Source organism: Malurus melanocephalus, unplaced genomic scaffold (genome assembly GCF_030028575.1).
Source record: "Malurus melanocephalus ecotype Western Australia unplaced genomic scaffold, MMel_1.1 scaffold_221, whole genome shotgun sequence".
NCBI classification, from domain to species: domain Eukaryota; kingdom Metazoa; phylum Chordata; class Aves; order Passeriformes; family Maluridae; genus Malurus; species Malurus melanocephalus.
The window spans coordinates 966,499-993,111 of record NW_026623453.1 but is presented as its reverse complement, the minus strand read 5'-3'; the positions used below and the strand labels follow the sequence as shown (position 1 = coordinate 993,111).

Sequence of the window (26,613 nt, the reverse complement as noted above, 5' to 3'; positions counted from 1 at the left end):
CAAGCCAGTAAATAGCTACAGATTGATGGTAAAGCAGTTCATGGAGCAAGAAGAAAAGCCTGTGCTTTATTTAGTGCTCTAAAGAGCAGATGAAAGTTTCCAAAGAGGGTGCTTCATTGACTAAAAACTTCAGCTGAAGTAACAGCAATACTGTGTCCTGTTTTGCAGGAAGAAGAATGTTGTATAGGTGAGGGCCTGAGAACACACCAGAGCTAAAACTGGGCAGTAGGAGGAGGCAAAAGGGTTGAGTGTGCTAAAGCTGATCTGTAAAGGGTTGGTACCCATGGAAGCCTGATTAAAAAGAATCTGCTTTAATCTAAATACATGCCCTTAATCACCACTCCTAAAACAACAAAAAAAAATAAAAGAAAACAAAAAAAAGAAAAAAAAAAACCAAAAAAAAAAAAAAAAAAAAAAAAAAAAAAAAAAAAAAAAAAAAAAAAAAAAAAAAAAAAAAAAAACCCAMAAAAAGTAAAAAAAAAAAACCAAACAAACCAGAAACAAAAACGAAAAGCCTTCCAGAATGCACATGTGGTGAAGGACTTCTATTTTGATAACTAGGTGTTGGGTTACAAATTCAAACTGAAGGTAGAACATTTTCTTCAGTAAAATCCCTGGRCTACAGCAGATGTTGCTCAATTGTTCTTTTGTGTTGTCTGGAAAGTTATGGCTGAAAAGATATTTTAAAAAATCTAAAAAACAAAACAAACCCAGCAACAAGAGCAGGTAGCAGAAGAAAAACCGCAATTTCTGGCAGATTTCTTCAAAGTGAACAAAAGTCTATCCAAGCTTCCTTTTGCCTCTACAGAAATATTGAAGCTGTAGCTCCAAGAATTAGTGCACTGTAAAGTCCTTGACAGGACTCAGTAATCAATTTCCRTATTGCTGCTTTTACGTGTACTGAACAAAAAGTACATGAAACCTAATGTTTCTGAAAACACATGCACTGACAACAGTACTGTGGCTGCAAGGTACCACAGAATGAGCCACAGAATGGTCTGTGCCAGTGGCACATTAATGAAGGTGACTCATTTAAAAACAAAACGTGTCTCTCTCTTTCTGGGCAGAAAACACAGCAGTGGTGAACAGGAACCCAGCACTCTGCCATCACCTCCTCTTCTCTCAGCAGCAGATGACCGCAGTCAGGTGAGCTCAGCATGGCTTTGTTTGGTCCTTCTCCTSTTGGCATTTGAGGGTGGGTGTGCACAACACAAACAAGTGGAAAAGCATCTGTAGCTCCAGATTGCTTACTTCAGTGAAAACCTGAACCATCTGAACTCAAGTAGCATCAGATGCTTTTAATATTTAAACTTGGTGACTGACAAAATTGGATCATTTATCTCTTTCCCTTTTATGGGGTCCCACTGTGTGTCATGCTGAAGTCAATAAAAATCTTTTTCAACGGGCATATATTTTAAGAATTGAGAGTGCTATATAGAGTGCTATATATATACATAGTTAGTTCTGCTTTCAACTATAAACTAATAGTGTGAAAATATCTGAAGGCGGTGATAAGGTGACATGTTAAGTATTGTCTCAAAAAAGAAGTGTTGTTAAACCAAGCCAACCCYAAGTGATTTTGTTTTCCAAGGATAACAAGACCAAAACGTGGCCTCCCAAGGCCCCATGGCAGCACACATCCTCCGTGCCCAGCACGCTGCCCAGCCAGAGCACGTCCCTGTACCCCCTGAGCAGCCCCGTGAGCCAGTGGAGCGACACGGTGCAGATGCTGCAGTCGCCCATGTGGGCCAGCGAGTGCGCCCCGGCTGCCGSCATCTCCTCCAGCTTCGCCTACGCGCAGCAGCAGCAGCAGCCCCAGCAGGCTTCCCAGCACAAACAGATCAACAAGGGCTTTAAATCTTTCCCAGTAAAGCATGAACGCAGACCATCTTACCTGCACCAGTACTAACTGCTTTTCATACTGGAAAATGCAGCACAGGGCCAAATGAAAATTTTATTACTTTGATTCACAGTTGTGTGTTGGTTATACCCTGTTTTATCTCTTGATGTGGGATTGAGGGGGTTTGTGTGAGATAGACACTCTCGAATTCTGATTTACAGTGCTGAGCAAATATGGCCAATATGTTTGGTGTACATGAAACAGTCCAAAACTGTGATGTAGAAATGCTTCTGAAARTGCATAATTGCCTTTACTTTGAAGACTTTTTTTTCTAAAAAGAACTGCTGAAGGACTACCATACAAGAAACACTGAATTTTATAGCTATTTTTCATATAGATTTGTAGTTAAAACATCTTACTGAAAACCATTGAATATGTTGAAGCAAATATATAGGGGTCACTTTGCTCAACACTGTGTTTAAATTTATAAAGGACAAGCTGTAGACCTTTGTATTCTCCATTACGGCCTGTGGGCAGCTTTTTCTAAATGAAGTGCAACAGCAGCTTTTCCTGTGCCACACAAGCGAGTTCACTTGGGAACTGCTGCAGAAAACAGTTGCAAAACTGAGTTTTGTGGTAGTTTCCCTTCTCTAGGTGAAGATCAGCAGAACCACTCAGCCTTGTGTTGTCAACGTTATGTGAGCTGCTTGATGTAGGTGGCACTTGTGTGGACAGTGTGACCCTGGTTCCAAAAGCACCTATGTAGACAGTGTGACCCTGGTTCTCACACAGTGTTCTACAGCTGCATTTGGCCAAAGGCATTATCCACACGGTGCTCCTGCACTGTGGAAAGCAAAGCCTGAGAGACTACTTGCATTTATTTAAAGTCTTATTTCAGATGCTACAGTTGATTAAAAATTGTGAGCTGGCTCAGAAGATACTAGAACTGAAATGTGGGGTAGCAGTTAATTAAAAGAACATTATTTTTTTTAAAAGGATAAAGTAATTATTTGCAGTCAATATGTGCCATTAAGTGAACCTGTGGAATTAGGAATAATCTTCCAACCAAAGTGGATTGGGGAGTGTGACTGGTGCTTACAAATTGAAGAACAATGGTAAATATATGTATACCTATCCCACTGTATATGAATTGAGATTACAGAAGATTCTTTATATAGTTAGAGCTTATTTAAATTTTCATACTTCATCTTTGAAAGAGTCTAAAAACCACAATATTTTCTGGTATAAGAGTTTCAACAGTATTAATCTTATTTTTGTATTTTTCTTAAGTCATATCATTCTAATATGTTAACTACTAGTAAAATGGGTTATTAGTTCTAACTACATAATTTTTCAATGAAGATAAAGCACATTTTTTGGTTTTGGTTTTACAAACTAAGTACATCTATATAAAAAGATACCAAAAAATAAATACATTATATATATATATATATATAAATAAAAGGTATACACAACACTAAAACTATTAAACATTTGGGTATTTAAAACCCATCCACCTTTTTTGTTTGTATGGTGACGGGCTCTATTTGCAGGCCCAGATTGTTACCTTTTGTGCTGTTTGAGGATGCCAATGTTGCCTGTATTTATGATATTGTCACCATGTTTTCTGAAACTTCATACTTACCATGTTTACAAACATTTGTTTGCTGTACATAGACTTTTTACAGTAATGTGCTTTGCACAATCAGTGTGGCTTCTGTCTGTAAATTGTTAATGGTCTGTACTACTATAATTTTGAAAACCCTCCACTGAAAATGTTAGTGGTTATTTAACTTGATGAATGGTTTTGAGTTTCCTAAATCTTGTTGTTTAGATCTAATATTAAATCCCAAATTTGGTTGTACTTACTTGGTTATTCATACTAAGACCAAATGGAAGTTAATGAAAACACTTAATTTTGAACTTTTTTTCTAACAAGTGCCAAAATGATTGCTATAGTTTTTGCAATTTATTCATAATTACAAATGCTGGCAAGTTTCTGGACCTACAGAAGTGAATTGCGAAAACAAAGAGAGTTTGTCTGCATTTTGACCATGTGGGTGCTACTCTGTCCTTTGCTTCCGATTGTTCTGAACACTGGTAATTTTAAGAATTGTTGCACTTGGCAAATGAGTCTTGCCCTTAAACTTCACTTACACTGCCAAGTGCAAGGGTTTGGTGCTTAGTTAACTTACCCTTATTGCAGTGCTTCTTGTGAATAGCTAATGCTTCTGAACTGGAACTGTACAGTTTGTATTTTAAAGCTTCTGTAAAAGTAAACTATTTGCTTTATTAAAGATATACATTTAATAGGTCATACCTGTTTAAAATATGCACCTTGCTGAAAATGAGCAGCACCTTAAACTGTAACTTTGGTTTGTAAACAAAGATCTTATTTCATTAACATGGGATTATTTAACAGTTTGAAAATTGTCAGCTGCCTACTTACTGACTCTATCATATAAAAGTGAACTTTATGCACAGTACAGTCTTTAAAGCTGCTTTCTCAAGTGCCAGCACAGAAGAACATGGTACAGACAATGTCTCAACAGTCTTTCAATCAGTAGTGCAGATGAACATTGCCAAAATCCCATTACTTGACTTTTCAGGAATCAGAGTAAGCYAAAAGTAAACTCTATTGCCCTCCCTGCTCTGATCAAGGCTCTTAGGTTTGTGTTTTAATTGTGGCGCTGGAGTGCTGTATGSAGGGTGTGCAAAGCTGCCTTCTTCCTTCCTGCACAGGAGCACACAACCATGCAGCTAGCCAGCAGTGCTGACAGGACCCAGGAAGCACACAACTCATTTTGATTATGCAAGAATTTACTTGTTTACAGCACATTTCAAGCACAGAGGAAAAGCCTTGATAAACTTAGGCAAMAGCTTGTTGCAATAAAGGCTTGGTTTCTCCCTTGCACCTAATTGCTGCTGCACCAACTAGTCAATCCCACTAGTCCTAGGAAAGTTAACATTTCTGTTAAATGATTTTACTAAATCAGTGAGCAGTTCCTTTGTTAATRTATATTCATTTACAACATACTACARTTTACAAAGAACATCTTTATTAAGTGCAGTTCTTCCGATACAGGATACAAAAGCACCTACTGCTTTTATATATGCAACTCAAGCCTGACTTTGTCATGTTGGAGGTAGGAGTGATCTAGCRTAAGGTTTGCCTTGTTATTATAGAACTTTACTCATTACACAGGCTCCRATTCCCATAGTGCTGTCCTGACAACCAGGCTATTCTCAGAAGTATGCTGAATTGCATTTTTCAGAGGGAAAATGGAATGTCACAATTATCACTCTTAAGCTGTATTAGTTACAGTAACAGGGGAAAAGCTGGCCTAATACTTCATTGAAAATTACATTCACATTTTAAACACAAAAGTACAAATAATTTTTTTACCTGCTTTTTTTAAACCCACACCTTCTTGGCTCTCTAAGTGGGAGTCTAAACTATTGCTACAGCCTCTGAAAGCAGCACTGCTTGTATCCAGGAGTTGCAGTCAGTCTACAGGCTTCTGCATGCTGGGCGGAGTGGCATCACCAATCGTAGCTAAATAAATGAGGTTTCTGTGCAGGATATGCTGGTATCTATGAGAGGAGGAAACACAGGATCTGGGAGACATCTTTTTTAACCAACTACTCATACTGGCACTTGTGTAATCTCATCAGAATTTGCAGTTACGGAAAAAAATAGCAAACTAGAATAATAAATCAGGGGAAAYATGTTCTGAATGCCAGTACAGCAAACTGAACTGCACTCTGTGGCCGGGCACCTGCTGCGATGGGAAGCAGCACATTCAGCTTGCAACCCTGAAAGCTGCAGAACGGCAGCGGAGCAGGATCCGACAGAGCTGCGTGCCGTTCCAGTCTGAGCAGCTGCAGCGGCTCCAGCGCAGGTTCCGGGGCTGCAGACCCGCCGTCTGGCTGCCCGGCTGTGACACCGCTCTGTGCAAAACACACGGGCTGCGAGGGCACAGCGAGCGCCACATGACACTGAGCAAACACCCTGACCAAGGCCACGGTCACTTCGTGCTTTATATAGCTCTGAAAATTACTTAGAGGAAATCCCTTTGTAAGCCCAGAGGCTTTTTCTTCTAGCGACAGGAAAGCTCTGGGAGCTCGAGCCGCATTTCACTCCCGTTACCGGCACCTGGTGCCCCGCCCGTCCACACCGGTCACTTACTGCACGCAGTCGGTGGCGCGGCCCTTGCTCTGGTACTCCACGATGCACCGGATCAGCTGGTCGTTCTCCTCCAGCAGCTGCGGCACAGAGCGCCGTCACCGCCCACCCCGGTGTCCGCCCCGCCCCGAGCGGCAGATCCGGCTCTGCCCCAGCCAGGCCGGACCGGCCTTGCCTCACCGTCGGACTCAGTTCGGGCCCAGCCGCGGCTCCGCCCCGGCCCAGTTTCGCTCACCTGCTGCAGCGTGTCCTGGTTCACCTCGGCCTTGCCGCGCAGCCGCTCGGGCACGAACGCCACGGACATGGCGCCGGCAGCTGAGGGGTCCCGCCCCGCCCCGGGCCCGCGCAGGCGCGTTGGGTGCAGCGGTGCCCGCGCAGCGCCGCTCCCGCCCGGCACTGTCCCAGCCTCCGCCCCGCGCCCTCTGCCGCCACAACAAACCACCGCCCACGTGCCGCTTGTACTGAACAGTTTATTCTGTTTAAAAAAAAAAAAAAAAAAAAAAAAACCAAAACAGAAAGCCTGGTCGGGCGGGGCGGGGCCACCCAGGGCTTGTCCCCGCCCGCAACTCCCGGGCCGGGTATTTACAGCTGGAACACCTCAGACAGTAAAGAGTTATTGCAACAGGACAGCACTTGCCTCTACGGTCAAAAATCTCAACAGGTGTTCAGAATCATGACTTGTGGATCCCAAAAGGCAGTTGTTAAACATGCAAAAACATTACTAAACAATATTATCTAACTTCTACAGCTGTCAAATACTTGACCTTAATAAGGAAACCAATTACAAAATACTTCCTTGTAGTGCTATACAAAAGTTATAAAATTAAGATTCTATCAACCACTTTTAAATATTCCAATTTTTCAACAGTGCAGTTTTCCACATCTTTATCACCGCTGAACATTTTGAAGTAAAAAAAAAAATCAGCAAATTAGATCAAAGTGATGTAATCTTTGGATCCCTTTATTCCTGTGGCCTTCATATACRTACACAGACACAAATGACCAGGTTTCTATTTCAGCATATCAGAAAGTTGCAACTAGTCATCCAGAACTGGCAAAAAGTCCTTACTGTCATTTGTGACTTCGCCATCTTAGARCCAGAGTCTCAATGTCTCCAAGCTACGGTCTATCAAAATGCAAACAACTTCAAACACTAAGAATTCTTTAAATTGCTCATGTCTACAGGTATTACAACAAAGTTAACGTTTCAAGAATTGACAAATGGAGACAGACTTTCATCCCAGGCATTCCAGGAGAATCACCAACTCGTGTGCCTGGTCCATTATTAAAAAAAGTTAATATTTCTCACTAAGTAAAATTAATTGCAAATCTTGACGTATGAAAATTGCTTTTCTCCTTTTTTTTTTTTTGAAAATATCTCCTTAACTTGGTCAAATCCTGTGATATGCCAGAAACTACAAAATCAAATTCTTGCAAGAGCAGTGAAGCGTGTATCCAGTTTCATGTAATGGAAGAACATTTGCAAAACTTCATTATAGTCAAATATAAAATCAAACATTTAAGCCTGAAAAGCTGCTAAAGAAAAAAAAAAMCAACTAATTCAGTGTTCTTCAGCATATCAACTTCTGCAATAACAGTATGTTTACCGACTTAAAAATGTTTATTCTTTAAAAAATTAGTTGCTTTTTATACAGCTATACAAAGTTTGTAATGTTTCTTTGGCAATGGGATATAATGGAATTTTACAACTATATAAAAACTTTCCTTTGCCTAAGAAACAGTATTTACTGTGTGTACATATCTGACTGACAAAGCAAGTTTTCTACTGTCCAGCACCCTAGTTGATACAAGAACAACTACCTCAAAAGGGATTTTACAGGATTTCCAAAAAACAACCTTCGGTGGGTCAAAACACTCACAGTATCGACGGCCTTCTGCATACAATTGTCCTTACAACTTGAAGCAATTATCAAATACAGTTTAGTAATAAGAAAAATCCTTTCAGTGATGAAAAAATACTTAAACTCCATCGAAGTACTGCTTATAATTAACTATACATAAGAAATTACTTATCCTTCTGTCTCAAATATATTTAATGCTTACTGTTTTCAAAGATGGCCATTTCTCAAAAGTAACTGCATTACACCCCTTTGAAATTAAATAGTTAAATCCCAGTGCTGGTGACAAGTATACAGCAAATTAACTTCATTCTTTGCAGAGATCAAAACTAATTCTCTGATTCAAGAAGATCTAGACGTTCACCTGGTTTCAGCTTTCTCGCAGACTACGCAGCAACTTTGTTGTCTTTCTAGAGGGAACAAAAACACAACTTTAAAATTCATTTTGCAAAACAAACCCCACAAATTAATCTGGGCAACAGTCCTGGGAGTAGCTCTGCTGTGCTGGCTATTGCCCATCTCCTGCAGCAGAAAGGGTCTCCTTTTTCTCAATGTGATCAGGCTGGCATCTGGTCAAACCTCCTCAGTCTGGCACCTGCAGAGTGGAGCAGCTCATCACCCTGACTACAAGCACAGAACAAATCCTCAGCCCTTACAGCACCTCCTACTCATCTGGAAGGTAGCTAAACTCTTTTGTTCAGAAATTCAAATTGCTAATCTTCAATCCCTCATTTCCACTAATGTTCAGCTACCAAAAGTTTCTTTAAAACACAGGACTAACTGTTGTAAACTAATCAAAAAAAGTTGAGGGATCTGTCCCTCAACAAAGAGAAATCTGCTGTGATGAAACTTCCTTTTTTATTTAAAAAAATTAAAACTACCGGAAATCTGAGATTTTTGTTTGCAGAACTCTAATTGCTCATGTAGTAAAGTACCAGAAATTGTTCTGTCCCAATCAGACCTCTAAAAGCCTAGGCTACCTGAGCCAATCTGGATAGTTGTCTTTGTTACTGATTCTAACCAGTACACCAATCTACAGGCTTTGTGCCAACTCGTTCACAAAGAATTCAAAAGTTTGTTGCACACTGGAAGCAAGTTAAATTATTCCCTCTCATTCTTTCCATTTTACAGCATTGCTTAGAAAAATGCTTGCAATTTACATTTGCAACACTTGCATTCAATCTGTAGAACATTTTTCCCCTCTTTTTTTTTCCTCCCTAATACCAGCTATCAAACAGCTACTTGGGGCAGGTGAAGAAAGGCAACCTTTATTTTTGGTTGCTGTTGAYAGTAAAATGATGCTATGTAACCAAAGTTTCAGCATCACTTTCAATAAAGTAGCTCAGAGTCCGTGCAACATCCTATTACAGAAATTCTAGTTCAACACCAAATCTAAAAGCAGGAGATTTTTATCCACTCATTTCCATGAACAATGGATGGGGTCATAGTAACATGAAGTACAACTTTACCCTATATTCAAAGTCAGCAAACTCCCTGCCTCCACGGCCTCCTCTGAATCCACCGCGAAAGCCGCGGGGGGCGGTGAAGCCGCCTCTGGCGCCCCCTCGGCCTCTGCCCCCTCGGAAGCCAATGACGCCCCTGCCCCTGTAGCCACCGCGGCCGCGGTTGGGGCGCAGGGGGATGCCAAAGGTCTCGGCGTTCAACCGCCGCTCCTCGGCCCAGGTGGGTCGCCGCTCTCTGCCACACAGAACAAACACAGTGTCAAACACTTGGGAAGGAAGGGAGAGGTGCCAGAAARCCCGTGAGATTAAAAATGATACATTAACCATACTGTAAATCTTCACAYTATSCCTTCTGCAAGAACTTAGGCCTCTRCCACAGTTCACTGGACTCATCAAGAAGGAACATGTTAAAGAGTCATTAATTAGATATTAATTATGCTCTAAGAGTTTCCCATATTGACGAGCATACTCTGTATCTTCTACACACAGCATCATTTAAAGCAAGAAACAGTTTACAGCTGCAGATGTTATTTTATCTAGCTGCGAGTACAACAAACAACGCCCCCTCCCCCTCTTGCAAGTCAAAATAGGTCAGCAATGCACATCATCGTGTCTAATAAAAAGGCAGCAGTAAAAGATAAGCTTTAATTTTCCTGAAATACTAACTGCCCATTTGAACAACACTGCCAGCCGAGACAGTTATGTAATCTGCTTAGAAACCATTACCAAAGCAGGATCGTAATTGATTTAACTAAAGTATTCATTTAGGGGCAAAGCAAAACAAACAACCTCCCCCCAACTTTAGTAAATCTGGAAATGAGATTGTAGAGCCTGTGCATTAAGTTTCAAAAGCATGGGTCTGTGATGCCTTAAAGTATCTTCCTCTGAACATATTGCACCCGCCCATAAAGAAGTTTTGTGCTTCGTATTCCTGTTTTATTTTTGCCTGCTGCATATGGAAATAAGCTSTAATCACCTTTGATTCAGAGATGATTGCAATGAGTAGCACTGACAGTACACCTTTATAAACATGCATTAAGCAGACTAACAAGATTCTCCTTGCAGGCCATACCTATTGTCATCACAGGAAATGTTATCAAAGAAGGATTTGGTTTTGTCATAGTAGCAGTTGGGCCCAAGTGGATCTTCCTCATCGGCATTCCCTTCACTATTTTGGGTATCAACACCTGAGTCACCTTTGTCTTCTCCATTTACAGGCTTCTCTGGTTTCTCAAGTTTGTCTTCTGGAAAATAAAAAGTAAACAGAAGCCTAAAAAATCCAGCACTGTTAACTTATTCTCAGCCAGAGAAAAACTATACTGAATGCTCAAAACCASAAAACTCCCTCCCTAATTTAATATGGAAGTCAAATAATTGACACAGATTAGGATGCTTTGCTGCTGCTGTCTGGAATTTCCATGTCCTCAACGCTTCCTGTGGGTTTACTTAACAAAAAACCCTGTGGCAGAACGAATTTGACAGCCATCTATTTTCTCCCCTYTTAGTTACCTCCTTCCCAGGCTTAAAAGCCTCATTCACTCAACCCTCCTGAAAGCCATCCCATGGTTTTGTTCATCCCCGTTGCCCATCTCCTTTGTCTTCTGGCTTTGCAGTTATCTCCTTTGAGATGCAGGGCCAGCATACTGACCTTATGATGTATATCTTTCCTAATAATGTCTCAATTTCAACTTGATGTTTTGACTGGTACTGAAAACAAGCCTGACAATTCAACAAAATTAGTTATTACTATTTTCAAATCTTATTCCTATTACTATCTTCAAACACCATTCCCAAATGTTTACAGCTTTTATCTCATGAAGCTGTGCATAAGCTTCAGATAGCCAACTCAACCTTTGCACACCACACACAAGAATTACCACTCTCACAAACATTTCTACAACTATTTATAGTTAGCTGTCCCTTTTCTCTTTATTATTCTGAAAAAAAGCATTATCAACAGCATACCATCAACTCACTGAAAAATAATCCAGAAAAACAGGCAAGCACCACAGGACAGATCTTATGGGACTCAACTGGTGCTTTTACTCTACACTGAAATCTRACCATTTATTCCTACTTTTTGTTTCCCAGCTTTTAGCCAATTACTCACTGAAATGAGGAACTGACAGTATTAACCTGTAACAGTTTTGTCCAAAAATAGTAGCAGCAGTGTAACAAACAGGTGGCTGGTCACAAGAGAATGAGGTAATCATAACAGAAGCCTGCTAGAAAACAAGTGCTGGCAGCATGGTTTCTAACTACTGTGTTCCTTTGGGAAAGGATAAAAGCAAGGAAATGCTAGAAACTTTCARACAAACTCTCCTGCACACTACAGCGAAGTTCTGATCCCAAACTCCTGRWTTTTTGTTTGCTTTTGGCCTGTAATTGACATTATAATTTTGGTCTAATAATCGAAAACCTAAAAGATAGGTTTTCTTTTATTGCATCCTTTCCAGAACTTTAAGGTATAAAATGTTATTGGGACTTCTGGTCAAGTAATCTGCATTTTTAACAGACTTGTTAGAACTTGACATATGGTATTTGCTAGTTAAAATTCATTAAAAACTCAAATAGTGGTCCAAGTATTCAATTAACATATGATCCCAGTTTACTTATTAATTGGTTTTTAAATTTAATTTTTAATGACAGCAAACAAGACTTAATACTATATGCCTTTTAAGAGTTGTTCTCCAAGGTAGGATCAAAACAGCAAGACACAGTTTTTCCACATTCAAATCTAAAGCAAAAATTGGTTTACCTTTTAATTTAAGTTTATTATGAAATTCTCTATCAATTTCCTCCTTGTTGAATTGTGCATTTGCACTTTCAAAGTCAAAGTCCTTCTCAAACTTCATTGGACCATCCCTCCTGATACCAAATCTTCCTCGGCCCCCTCTGTGACCTCCACGGCCTCTCCGTGCTGCAGGCGCACCTGGAACTGAAAAGATGGAAAYTCTGTTTGGTTTTGCTTTGTGGACTGGCTTTTCTCTGAGGGTGGTGGAGGGTGTTTGGTTTTTTGGTTTGCTTTCTAATTCCTGGGGTAACAGGCTGGGACTTCAGAAGTTCAGGAAGAGGATGCATGTTGTTTAAAGACCAATCAGAGCAGCTTGTAATTTATAAATTCRCTTATGGTAACAATGGCAGTGACACAGAAAGCATAACAGTACTAAATGTGGGTGTTAAAAGACTCTCTAGAAGTCATTAAAAGCTTTCGGAAGAAGAGTTAAAATATTAGTGGCTTTTCAGTCAAATATTTTTGGAGAAAAATATTCATGCTATTATGTTTGTAAATCACTGAATACTCCTTGATTTAAATTTTTATTTAAATCGACTGCTTAGTATAAAGCAGAGATAAAGAAGAGATTTTTCTCTTTAATGTTGACTTAATTTGCTTGTATTCTTCTGGCTTAATGTGAAGTTGTTACCCTCCAGAAGCAAAATGTTAAAGAATTTATGTACTTTTGCAAATCTAAAAAAACCTTATTGATCTGAAAGCAACAATAGCTATTTCTCAAAACAAGATTTACCAATTTGTCGTTTGTTTTCATTTCTGAGTTCATTTTCTGATCTTGGAACCTTGTGTGCTTCAGCTAAAGTTGGAAATAAAAACATGATTTGTTTATCCAATTAGGTATTTTTGATCATACTTTTGTATATATATTTCAGATTTTTTTAAAAAATCCAAACCTATAAGTGTAAACCACATGTTTAAATCATAAAAGAAAAAAAAAGTAATTTAGAATATATGCTTGAATTGAAAAAGAAGTATAATTCAGGTCTCTGCTGACCTACCAGTAATAGACAGCAGAAAAATTCCTATGTCTTAACCTTAAAAAGAGCACTTTGTRTGCGTATGGAAGGAAATAAGCTGTATGAATATTATCCAAAGCTACCTCGTCTGTGCTCTTGGCTCTCTAAGGATTTTTGGCTTGCAGACACCAAAGGTCTGGTTTGTACAGGACTCCTCCTCCCAACTGGTGCTGGAGTGGGCAGGTGGGCCGAAGCTGTTTGTACAGCTTGTTCCATGGTGGGGCTCCTTCTCAAATGGTCTATCTGAGGGCTTGAACGACCTGGGGGAAAAATAAAACAAAACCATACCCCAAAGGGTTATTTCTCATCTACAAAGGTGAGTTACTGGTCTCAACCAATCTAGACTGACAGGTTTATCTGCCTTAGCAGTCAAGACAGCTGTGTCCAAAAAAAAAAAATAATTCTGCACCATCAGATCCACTAATTCAGAATGAAGGACATTTAGCAATACCCCTTCCCCCAGTCTAAAAAAAAAAGGTGAGTTGGGATGAGTAGGACAACTAATCCCTACCAACCCATTACGATGTGCATTTAGCTATGGAATGAAATTTTTGCAGTGACTGGAGGTAAAAATGCTCCTTTTGCCTCCCTAGGATGCCAAGCAGGAAGAGGCTGCTCCCAAAGGCAGTTGTGACACTGTTCAGGTCCTGCTGTAGGATCCCTGCCCACACAGGGAACAGCAGTGGCTGGTGCCAGGCTCACTGCAGGGAAGGAGCTGTGGAAGCTGCCCCACACAGCACTGCTCTGGCCCTCTGCAGCACGAGTGGCTGGAGGCAGAAGCACATTCAGAACGGAGCCACTGATTCAGCCAGACAAGTCTATGACATCAAATAGGTAAATCTACTAAGAAATTAGAGTAACACTCAAATCCAAGTAAAAGAACAAGGTTCTATCCCATAACAAAACTAACAAAAGAAAAGCCCAAAATAAAGCAAAACCACAAAAATCCATGAACAAAACAAAAGAAAAAAGCCAACCACACCACACTTGCTATCTACAAAGATGAAAAGTATTTTTAAAAGCAGACACAGAGAGAAAAAACATGACGGTGCCTCACATGAAATGCTGTGGTAGAATGTACATTAATTTGGAGCATATGTCATACATATACATGCATGTCCATGGATCATACAGGTTTTAACTAAGAAAACCAAACTACTATCTCAATAGAGAAATGCTCAGCATACTTCCCCCCCCTTTCAATTAATCTAACAAAGTAGAACCTATTTTTGGCAACCCACTCAACTAGTCCTAGAAACACTCCTAATAGGTATACAAATCTCAACTGGAATTCAGGGAAAAACCTGTTTRCTGTAAGTGTTTTGCCTTTTAACATGACTGCATAATTYGAAAATAGCATTAGCAATGTATCTCAGCACACACTTTTACTCACAGCAATGAAGAGTGGAAGATCAGGAAATAATGGGGTTTGGGATTTTAAGGAGCAATGTTAACAACATTTGTATGAASAGTGAGGGTGAAGATGCCCAATGTTTAGCTTTTTGCTTCTTTGCCACTCAAATATCATGCAGAATCTCATTTTTTCCAATATTACACAAACTATCCATACAGTTCCCGTTACTATTARGCTGATTTTAAGACACTGTCTCTGTAGGAAATGTCACTTCTCTGTAGGAAATCAGGTCAGCTGTTAATATCATCTATGTAACYATATATGAACAAAAAACATACAATTAGGAATAAAAACTGTAAAATTGTAAAGTGAAGGGCTTCACATTTCAGTCAGCATGAAGTATCTTGAGCTCCCACATGCACCTATTTGCTAACATTATTTCACTTAATTAAGTCCTACTTCTCAGTACAGATGCTTTAAGGATAACAACAAATATGTTACTACCTGCAGCACTCCAAGATGTAGAGAAAATACATTCAAAAGCAAATACAAAGCCTCTGTGTTTCCTGGGTTTAATATCAGGTGTTTTCGTGAGAGAATTCAGCTGGTTGGTTGGCATTTCTGGCAACCACCAAAGTCACAGGCACACAACTGGTCAAAAAAAGATCTAAGTTACTAAAAAAGATTTTACCTTGAGACATCTGTGATTTTAGTGATCTTGCATCTGTTGTAAATGCAGAACCAACTGCAGTGCTTTGGGATATGCTAGCACCAGCTGAAGAGTCTGTTCCAAAAGATGTTAAAGAACCTCCTGCTTTGAAAGAAATAATGTAGTTGTTAAATCTGGTTTAGACTTTTGTTTTTTAAATTAGCACCAAATGATGRGTGAAGCCATATTAGGCAGTTATTCTACAATACACCTACATCTGCGCTTCCCATACACTTTCAGTTTAATCTAACATATACATGCACAGTAGGTTGGTAAGACTAATATTTTGATTTTTTTTTAATCTAAAATAAAAAGGAGCACTTTTAACTTATACATGCTATTGATACATATTTACACTTAAGATCCTTTCAGCAAAAATATGAYTGCCACATCTTATTAACTGATACCAGATTACAGCCAATTTTGCAGCCTTCCTTTTGCATGGCTAACATTTTAAGTACCAGGAATAATACTGCTGCCCTAAGTTACAAGACTGTAAGCTCCTGTGTGAAAAAGTGAACTGTGAAATAAACACTCAGGGAGGAAGGAAAGCTGGTTGGTGAGTCTCAGAGAATGTGCAGTATAAAGAAGCAACTAGCCCATGCAGCTCACAAATAATTCAAACATGTATTTCCCACCTAGCCAACACCTCAAAAAAAACCTGGAGGACTTTGCTGGCACACAGCTGCTGAATAATCCAAACYTTTAGTTAAGGCACACAGCAGATGGTCAACCCAACAGCACAGCTACAGGCTTCTCTGGAGAGGYTGCCCCTACCACTTGTGAAATACAATGAACACATGATGAATGTAGTGAGTATACACAAAATGGAATGAAGAGAATGAATTCCTGAATACAGGAACCTTTCTCCACTCGTCCCTCTGAGACAGGTGTTTAGTTCTCAAWCTTAATTATTTTGATTTTTGATACAAATACTATGAAGAACTGCAGGACTGACAGCAATGGAAGACTTTGAATCTACTTTAGGCTAAAACACTGATGAAATTCTAAGCAGTGATTACTGTCTGTGCACACACACAGCTTCACTCACAGGARAGCACCAAATAATCAAAGTGAACCTACCAACTCCAACAGTGCCAAACTGCTGCCCCACCAGTGGGCTTGGGCTGAACTGACTGTATGCAGGCATCCTGCCAAAAGGACCATAGGACCCCACAGACTGGAATGAAGACGTACTTGAAGATCCTAGTGAAGACTAAAGACAAAACACACAACACACTAGCAAAAATTTGTATTTACACAAAAGTAAGGAAATAGTTCTGTAACATAAGAAATGCAGAAATTCTAAAATAAACATTTTCACAAGTATGTAGAGCTTAGAAAGCACTTTTACACRTCAACCATCACAGGCTTGTGAAATCAGTACCACAGACTTTTGCAGTCTTTTCCCTATAACCTCAGACACTGGACTCTCTTGTCAAACACACATATATAAGCTTTGCTGGCAAATTTGGAAAGTGACYATGTTTTTCCTTGAAGTTTCAAACCCACAGGTACAGTAAGACAACCAAACATACTGGAGAAGGCTGGGGTTATCACTATTATTGGAGTTCACAGTGATGCAACTTCAGCACTCTTGACTACAACTGACAGAAGGAGKTGCACCAAATATAATAAAAGCCCTCAGAGGATTGCAAGGGCACCTCATAAGGACGTATCAAGCATTTTATCCTACAGAAAAATGAAACAAAATTAAAACAAACAAGCAAACAAAAATCACTAATGATTTGGAGATACTTCAGCATCTATTCCATTTGATTTAAAGCAAACCTGATCTTTCCAAGAACTATGTGTCCTCCAAAGCCAAGTCCCTTTCAAAAAAGGCATCAAGACCTACAAAATGTCATTAGCTGGTTTTGAGGAAACAGCAGCTTTGGTATTTAGAGCATTGTGCTAGTTAGATTTTGACCTTCATTTTTCCTGTTAAAGACCGTGAAAGGAGAAAAACTTTCCAGAGTTCTTTACATTGGGTTGTGAACTTTACAATGACAAACATTTGAAACACTCAGCTAGACAGCACTTAAGCTAGCAAGTTACCTCTTCAGCAACAATTATTTAAAAGTCAGTTTTGASTTACCTGAACAATAGCAGGGTCCTGTGGCAAAGAGCACTGAGGTTTTGGTGGCTCACAGACAGTCAGATCTTTAATGTCACTGCCACGGAATATAATATACTCAAAGACTTCATCGCGGGGTGGGATGGGTCTRTCTGTTGGTCTGTCTTCTGTACCAAAGGAGCGAACTGCAAAATTGAGAAGGGAGAAAGAAAATGAAAACCCCACATTCAACAAAAGGGTTTCAAATACACTGCAGAGACCAACAGCTTTAAATAAAAAAAACATTCATTGAGAGAAAAAAACCCTTATTAAATAAGCATCATGTTCTTTACATTAACAACTCCCCTCAGACATAAACAGGTAATTTTATCTTGAAAATCTGAGTTAAAAACCAAGCAGAAAGACTGAGATGTCACTCATGCTATCAATTACATTTTGAATATTTCAACTGTTTTGTAAGGATAAGGGGAAGCATCAAGGCGKTTTTTTTTGACTGGTCAGTCAGTCCTATGAATCAAGGAGTACACAAGTTCACATACTTCATATTCTGCACTTGCAAAACAGGAAAAAAATATGCTAATACTACTAGAAACAAGAATTTTAGAAATTACCAAATGTGAAACATTTCTCAATAGATTCAAGATTTCATAAAACAACAGGAATTCTGTGGTATGCATGTACAATTTTCACTAAGCAAAATGCATTCTTGYGGGTGGTAAGGTTATGATGTCATATGATCTCTGTCAAATTAAGCAAACTCACTGGGGCATAACTATCTTGCTAGTGYGCAGCATACCCAGACATTAAATTACTTGTATGAACTCCAACTGCTTTCTGACTGCACTGTAAATGAAGTTTATCAAGCACTTATCTTCCTTTTGCACTACATATAATCACCACCACTGTACATGGAYACCATCACTTTACTGTCACTACCCCCCTCAGAAACTTTTCACTGCCTTAGGAATGCCAACCTTGGTTTGTCAAGTGAAACAAACAAATAACTGAAGAAGAGATTTGTCTCCAAGAGCTAGTTTTGTAAGCAAAACCTAAACAATGATTGAAACTAGATGGGCAAAAAACCAAMCCCCCAAAATCTTAACAGCCACATTCAATCAAAATCTCATCAACTTGTAGCAGCTTAACAATCCCTCATGACTGTTTTTGTTCCACCCTTTTTAGAAAGTGYTTGCTTGCTTTGCAAGGTACAGGTTATGCTGAGAAAAATCTGTATTTTGCTTTAATTTACCAGAATTAGATTTCCCTCCATTTTCAGAAGCATCAACATTTTGGAGACATCATTAGGCACTTATTTGSAGCCATAGAATCGTTAGTCAAGAAAAGCAGTTTCCTGTCGAGATGTATAAAGTGATACTGAGTCATTTCTCAGGCTGCACCAGCCATCTTCCATCACTGCTGCTTCTTGTAATACTGCATAAACAGAGCTTAACAGTCAGGTATTAAAATCTTTTCAAGAAGCATAATTCAGGGGTAAGTGATCATGTCCACACTACAAAGAAAAATAACATTATGTGGTTACAATTGTTCATGTATCATCTACTGAGGTGCATTCATTAACTTTTCTGTCCATGCATCTCAAAGTCTGCTCTGAATGTACTACAAAATGTGAGCAACATAAAAAGGCAAATACCGTTTAGTTAATGTTAATCCTTGTTAGAAGAGGAATCTGTCCTCCCGTCCTCTACAGAAAAAGATGTCTGAAGCTTAAGAATTTGCAAAAATTAACTCAAAGTAATGCACACCAGCTTAATCACATCATCAGTACATTCCTGTAATTCATTCTATTGCTTTTTATCCACCAGGCTTTTCCACTTCACTATCTTAAATGTGGGTCAACCCTCACTTTCTGGCCATCCTACACCCTATTTATCAGATAACTAATAAATTATCTTTGACTTTCATTTCATCATTTGACCTGCTGTCTTGGTAAGTAAAACCAAAGTTGATTTTGTACTGCTTCTCTCTGTCCCACACTGAAATGGTTTCTCTGGTAGCCATTTTGTCTACAAAGATGCACAAAAATGGCCAGTGTGATCAGCAAGTTACCGAAAGGATTTTATTTTCTAGCTAAAGTGAAGAAACTATTCTGTTGCAACATCACAGGAAAAAGGTAGTAAGTTAGAGGGTTGCATCTTGCCTTTATGGAAGGAAAATAAAAATCTGATCAACTATGGAAGAAATATGCTTTKAAAGTATTTCTCCTAAGTCAGAACTACACTGCACAGGTAAATATTTTAATATTAATACTAATGTCCCATGACACATACAAGAAGAGTTTTAACACCTGACAATCACCTTTCTCCATTCTAAATKAATAAAAAAGTGTACCACCAGACTTTCATCTACTGATGCGCTGAAAGAGGTAAAAGGATTTCAGCGTATGTAAAAAAAAAATGTCTTTCTCCACACCATAAAATTACCATAACATCAAAAGCAAGTATTTTCAATGCCAAAATTTAGAATCCATCTTTAAGAGATTCAGCTGTCTATGCACCKARCTCAAGACACTGACATAGTTGACGATGGTTTAGMAATAAAACACATCAAGATCTGCTACTAAAAGATTGAATCTTCTCCTTTACTTCTCTCCTACCCCAAATAAAACTGGTTTAATCACAACCTTCTGCAAAATATAAACACATTTTCATCCAAAGAAAATTTGTTCTGCTAGAGAGGGATAAGCAAATTCCCAATTTGCAGTTCAGACTCATCCTCTCACCACAACCAACCAAAATAATCACCCCAAGTCCAATTTTCTTTTAAAGCAGGAACCCAAACTGAATGTGCAGTGATCTAATAAAGGGGTACTTAATGCTTTTACACTGTCCACCGTAGTCTGGTCCCTCAGGGTAGTGTAACATAAGGAGAAGAAAACTAAGAAGTATTTTTGCAAAGGCATACRTATCTTCACAGTTTCTGCTTTCCTCACTTAGATCAGGATTTAACACCATCTGAGCTCATTAAAGTAAGAAGTCTAATTCTAGAAGTGGCCAGTACAATAGGATTTTAGAAAGAAACAGCTTTCACCATGGTTTCTCATAATCAGAAATACTAAGTTGCCAGAGTATCAAAAGCACAAAGTATTGAAGCAACAGCAGCAGGCTTAGAGCTCTATCCAGCTCTGACTCTTGGGGAATTTACTCAGACTGCCTCATTCCTCCAGAACAAAGTGCCATGGTTCATATACAGCAAAATATTCAAGAGTGAGAGCATGCGAAAGACAATGTAATCTTATACATGGGGTAAATATAGTTAATTTTACCTTGTCGATTTCAGGATTGTTTTTTTCTTYTGTTTTAGAAAGAGCTAAACTGGTTTAAGGACTTGCAAACAAAAAGACAAGCAGTATCTGTTAAAAGCAAACTTTTCTTCAGTGTAARTACACACAATTAAGMAGCTAGCTAGAAAGAACTAACTCTRTTGAATSTATTCATGTGTGTACTTGTGCCCAAGTAATTCCACCACAAGTAAYTCGGTTTCATACTGAAGTGCTGTGAGCAAATTTTTGTACAGACTTTGACTGTGACATAACCACTATGTGGTATTTTCATGAATATTACCGTATTATACTATTGTAGTATTCAATGGCAACATTGCAATGTCAGTTAACAGATAACTGCTTGTTTATTAACAAGCAGAATGAATTTAAGCAGAATGTTAATCAGAAGTGAAGCTCTTTACTCTGCCAGCAAGAGGACTCTGTTCCTCTACAGCATAAATTACTGCAAACAGGTAGTTCAGTCTGTGTGCACAGCACTGACACACTCTCCTCACTCCCTGAGGAGAAAACGTACACAGAAACCAGCTCTTCACTGCTCCTAAGGCATCCAGGAGGAGCATGATGACTTAAATAAGACCACTGCAAGTGAACAAGTTATTTCAATTGCCAGCTCTCCCCAAACGTCACAACCCTTTCACTGTAAACATGCTTTGATGCCTGCACACCATGCCCAGCTTGTGCCAGGCTCATTTCTCCAGAACAATTAATTCAGCCTGCATTCCCTTACTCGCAGGGGTGGTGACTTCGTAGGGAGATGGATGAGGGCAACAGCCACGAGTGGGCTTTGACAAGAGGAATTTTTCTGCTGTGACATACTACGCATAAGTTTGGTTCGGCACACATGCCCTAAACCTCAAAATATGCAGGGAGCATGTTACTTAAYTGACTAAAAAATACATTCATAAAAACTTGACAGAAATTTAAACCTTCCCTTTCCTGCTCACACTTCTGAATAAGTTAAAGTCTTCACAAGAATTGAACTTTCCTGTGTCTACATTTTTGAATCTTTCATCTGCAACTAATGTCCTGTGAAAGCTGAAAAGGAAAGTTTTGGTGTGTCTTTATACCATTGACAATACTATCACAGATGATCAAAAAYGCCAGAAGTTCAACTACTTCTTAAAATTACCAAAAGTTGTTTCATTAATATCTACCAATTATTATGGTTCCAAATGCAACTCTCAATGGYCCAAGAGTCGTTAAGTGAGGACTGATGCATTACACCAGAGACAATATATAATTCTGTTTTATACTCACATACCTAAGGATTTCCTGCTGTTGAAGGAACAAAGCTTTTTCTAACCCAAAATGGTTATTCTTACACAGCTTACCTGCATTGAAAATAACCCATTCTAAATCTGTACCTTGAAATTGAAAAGCATTACGTATTGCTAATATGTAAGATCACTTCTCCTTTTTAATGCCACAACATTTAAGCTCAAACAATGTGATTATTCTGTAACTGCTTCAGGTAGGGCACCAATAATCTTCCAGCATGAAAACTAACCATGGCTTGCCAACTCCTCTTAAATTGCTTTGGCTTAATAATGTTTTAAAAATTGTTCATAATTTTTTTTTAAAGTAAGTATTATTTAGAACCATGTTCTAGAAGGACAATTCAAGCTAATTTAACTTGAGGCTTGAGACAATAACTTAACTTTAACTTAACTTGAGACAATAGAAGTGAGTGGGTTTTGGTTCCAGACACTGTCTCTGAAAAGCGGTCAATCCAAAGAAAACATATGAACCASTGATATTTAAGAACCTCAAATGCTTGCTTAGTGTTTGGAATTCCTATGGATGGGTGTTTTCTCCGTTATTTAAATAAATATACACTCATATATTTTGTGAAAGGATGCATCACTTTCCCCTATCAGACTTCAGTTTAGGTTAAAAATTTTATGCTCAATATTTAACAGGTCCTATCTTTCTCTAATTCATGAGACAAAAGCCACAAGTTTTGCTTAGTGAAAAGATCACAACGTTGTAAACAAAATGATGATCAGAGAAGTACAGCAGATTGACCTCAGTAAGGGAGGACCACAGCCTGTTCTGGCAACCCAAGAATCTTATTTCTGTTTGAAACCCCAGACAATTTAAGACAAATGAAGGCATTCCACGAATACAACTTMATGAGATTAATCTCTGACTTACTTTGGTTTAGCCCACACAAACCCTCCTGCGGGGCAAACCTGTAGCTATTCAAGACCAGACTCTACCTCTACTTTTGCACTTYATGTCACCATTTCAGTGACTTCAGTTAGAATATGAATAATGATAAGCTGCCCTGAACTCAATTCAGGGAACAATTATGCCACAATGTCTACATAGCTGAGCAACTGAAAGCGCCAAGTCCTTTGAGGCTTCTTGTGTCTCCTTCTGGCACAAAATGTGACATTTCTGGTTAAGATCCTCACTAAACAGTTCTGGTTTGACTTCTGGACTCAGCACAGGAAGAGGAGGTAACTATTACCTGATTAACACATTTACAGCTAGAGTACAAGTTCTGCTTCTTTCACACACAGACCTGGCCAATAATTAAGCACACTTGCCACCTTACATATAAACTGTCATATACATTCAATGGCCTATGCCTTCAGAAACTTGAATACTCTTTGAGTGGAGCATTCTGTTCATGAGCACAGTGAACTGCTCTACAGTCTAATTGCTACCAGCTCCAGATTAATCTCAAGATTTTTGGTTTCATGGGGCCTAGAAATACTGGTTTATTCTCTTCTGAATCATAACACTGTATTACAAAACACACATTCTTCAGCTAACTGAGCCAAGTTTTATTAAAACAAATTCAGTGGTTTAGATTTACATTTACGATGAGAGCTATGGGAAGAGAGTAGATTAGACTTGTAACTGTAGTTTGAGTTCTCTTAAATATGTACACTTTGGCAGATATGCCACAACATGACTTAACCACTCTTGAGAAGCCATGCAAAATTGGCTTGGTCAGCATCAAATCAGTCTAATTTTGGACAAGACTATCATAAGGTTCTCAAAGGATAGGATTCTTTTTCTATGTGCTTTTGCACAAACCTTAACAATCACAGCACGCAACTGGAATTTGTGAATATTTATTTTTAAAAAGAATATCCAGCTTTTATTCATACAAACCAAAACCAGCTGTCCTTTCAAAGTAGAGAATGCAAATCTAGCAAGGTAGTTTAAGCTAAAGTTAACCTTAGAAATAAGTAAAAATCACAAAATGAAAGGTAACTGCCCAATAAATGAACTGTGTAAGCCTGGGACCAAGCCCACTGTAAGGTGTTTCAAAGCTCCCATATATCACAATTTACAAAACAGGGTAATCTATTTTTTCAACAGTAATGGGGGGGAGGARAGGAGCGTTTGTGCGAAGGGAAGGCACACAAACAAGAATGACCACAAAGGCCAGTGAAAGCAAACACACTCATGATATCCACCAGCACCCACTGCAGCTGTGCAAAACAGCACAGACCRTCGTTAAGCCTTTCGTATCAGCCAGCAACGGAGCTTTGGAATCCTCTCTGCCCCAAATATTTCATTTACACAAAGAGCAATTTTTCCTCTTACCTAATGGTTGGACAAACTCTCTGCTTTTACATACAAATTTAGATTACTTGGCAAGGCTTCACAGATGCAAGAAGCGCAAAGCAAAATAATGCTGAGTTTTGCACAATCTATTATAAAGAGGTTACTAAAAGTTGATTTAATGTTTTGCATTGTGAGTGAATTATAATGCGTGAGAAACACCGAAGTCCTTCGGACGCCCAGTTTCAAAGATTCTTTTTTYCCCCAAATCTCTTCTCAATAAACACATCTTTCTAACTTTCTTATACATTCATGCAGATCCCTCTCTCTCTCGACATATAGATGTATATAAATATAAAAATATGTATCTTCTACCCGGTAATACCATTTCGAACTACACTGTGCCATATACCTCTAAAATTAACAGCTCACGTTCAGCTTTTGTCGGTAATCCAGCACTCAGGATTCCCTTCTTACCCGAGCTGTCTGCCGCCCTAAGATGCAGAGTAATCCAATCATACGTGGCCCTAAACCCTGCAGGTCTGAAATTCTTACGATACGAAGAAAACCTCTTTCTAGCCTCTCCCTCCTACTCCCTTTTACGCACAAACTCTGGACGGCTTCCACTGCCACGGGCTTCAAAGACCTGCTCTCTATTGGGACCTCCTCCGAGCAGCCCCCAGCTCGGTACCGCTCCTGGCTCCTTTCCGCGACGGTCCCTCCCCGGAGCAGAGGGGACGGGGGGAGCAGGGCCTCGCAGCGCTGTCGCGCCGCCGCTCTCACGGCCAGACCCTCTCATTCCGCCTCCGCCGCCCCGCCGGAGGACGGTGGGACGAGGCGGGCTCTGATCGAGCTCGGCCRGGCCCCCGCAGGCTGCAGGCCGGCCCCCGGGCCTCCTCAGAGCACGGAGAGCGCTCGATCCCGTCCCGCGGCCCCGCTCAATCCCGTCCCGGGCCCCGCTCCTCCGGCCGGCCGTGTCCTTACCCTTGGCCAAAGCCACCGTGGAGTTCTCGGTGTCGATGGTGTACAGGATCCCCTCATAGCGGATCTCGGCCTTGGAGATGAGGCTGATCTTGCTCCCGATGTAGGGCGTCCCCCCGCTCATGGCGCTGCTCCTCGGTCAGGGACACCCCTACTCCACTGCCGAGCGCTCCGCAAGCCAGGCACCAGCAGCCAAGCAAGCCAAACCCTGAGTAGTAGTAGGTGCTTTCCTCCTGACGCCCCGAGCCGCCGCTCCCCGCGTAGCGGAGCCCTCGGCACAACSCTCCGCGGAACGCTCAACACAACCCGCGCCCCGCAGCTCCCAACATGGCCGCCGCCTTCATCTTCCCTCACAGCGCCCCCCCGTCCGGCCCGCCAGGTGCATGCCGGGAGTGCAGCTGCTCTCGCGAGAGCTGCGGCGGGGACGCTGAGTCGTGGGGGTGGGATGGTTGCGGGGTGGTGTCAGGCTCCGTGTGCGATGGCGGGAGCGGAGCGGGGAGCTTTGGCTCCGCTCGGCCCCGCCCGGCCCCGCTCGGCTCTGCCCGGCCCCGCTCGGCTCTGCCCGGCCCGGCCCCGCTCGGCTCTGCCCGGCCCGGCCCCGCTCGGCTCTGCCCGGCCCGGCCCCGCTCGGCTCTGCCCGGCCCGGCCCGTGAGCTGTGTGCGGGCCGGTGACAGCAGTTTTGGTACTCGGGGATTTCGGGGTGTTTGAGGAGATCTGTCGCTGAACGAGCGAGATCCTGGTGAGCCACACGAGCAGTCGAGTACGTGCAGAGCACTGCAGCTGTGCGGGGTGGTAACAGTGGTTCGTGTTTCACGGGGATTCCCTTCTACTCTGCTGACAGTGTTGAGACTCATCCTGCCAGCCAACGCTAAGCARCACAACTGTTGAAATCTTGACCAAAGTGTGGGATTAATCCTGAAAAAAATACCCTTTTATTACAAGTAAACACACACAAGCACCTCATGGTTTTGAGATTGCGCTTGATTGGTGCACTTTAAGTAAGAATCACGACTGAGGCTTTTGTTGGTGCTGCCTCAGGCTGCCCTAGAACACAATGCAACAAAGACCAATGTCTGGAAAGCTGACTTAGCTTTTGTTTCAGTAACTGGGCATTGTCATGTTGCAAAGATTGAGCAAGTATTTTGTTCAGAATAGGTCTTTGAAATGTAATACCAAGCCAGATTTTTCCAGAAGGGGCCTGAACATGTGTAGACTCCTAGAAACTTTGTGCCCAATGTAAAGTTACCAGGAGGATTGGAGTGTCCAGGGAGCTTTACTGTAGTTGCTTCCAGTGTGTCCTGAGCTACTCGAAAGGTTTTGAACCAAAGTTCTGCCGTTAATGACTGGATATACCATATCAAGTTTGAGGGACACAAACTTGCATTTGTAGATCAGCTCGAAGTAAAGCTACAGTTTAGAGAAACAACTGACCTACATTGTGTTACAAGGAGAGAAGCTGGTSTGTGGCTGCTTCTCATCCTCTGCTGGAGGTGGAGAGCCTGGTAACAGT

The 26,613-nt window shown here is 40.5% G+C and overlaps 3 protein-coding genes across 6 annotated transcripts in view; 1 reads left to right on the top strand and 2 right to left on the bottom strand.

The window, feature by feature from the left end:
* GARRE1 (granule associated Rac and RHOG effector 1) overlaps positions 1-7,170 on the top strand; it is a 61,123-nt gene extending 53,953 nt beyond the window's left edge. For both annotated transcript variants that reach the window (XM_057374278.1, XM_057374279.1), the window contains exons 13-14: positions 1,068-1,146; positions 1,592-7,170. In XM_057374278.1, the coding sequence (XP_057230261.1) occupies positions 1,068-1,146; positions 1,592-1,909 (397 nt within the window). In that variant the 3' untranslated portion in view covers positions 1,910-7,170. The remainder of the gene's footprint in view (positions 1-1,067; positions 1,147-1,591) is intronic.
* On the bottom strand, positions 389-6,330 carry SS18L2 (SS18 like 2). The gene is made up of 3 exons (XM_057374284.1): positions 6,262-6,330; positions 6,030-6,106; positions 389-5,434 (listed from the first exon to the last, which is right to left on the bottom strand). Exons 1-3 carry the CDS (start codon positions 6,328-6,330, stop codon positions 5,347-5,349), a joined length of 234 nt encoding a protein of 77 aa, XP_057230267.1. The 3' UTR covers positions 389-5,346.
* Positions 6,477-25,547, bottom strand: LSM14A (LSM14A mRNA processing body assembly factor). Of its 3 annotated transcripts, none has more exons than XM_057374281.1 (10): positions 25,106-25,547; positions 17,320-17,483; positions 16,305-16,437; positions 15,204-15,323; positions 13,242-13,418; positions 12,876-12,938; positions 12,107-12,286; positions 10,421-10,592; positions 9,355-9,583; positions 6,477-8,295 (listed from the first exon to the last, which is right to left on the bottom strand). In XM_057374281.1, exons 1-10 carry the CDS (start codon positions 25,224-25,226, stop codon positions 8,272-8,274), a joined length of 1,383 nt encoding a protein of 460 aa, XP_057230264.1. In that variant the 5' UTR covers positions 25,227-25,547; the 3' UTR covers positions 6,477-8,271. The 3 variants fall into 3 exon arrangements, with proteins under 3 accessions (XP_057230264.1, XP_057230263.1, XP_057230266.1); XM_057374280.1 differs by having other exon boundaries at positions 15,204-15,326; positions 25,106-25,546; XM_057374283.1 differs by lacking the exon at positions 12,876-12,938 and having other exon boundaries at positions 15,204-15,326; positions 25,106-25,543.
* Between the last annotated feature and the right edge of the window lie 1,066 nt (positions 25,548-26,613).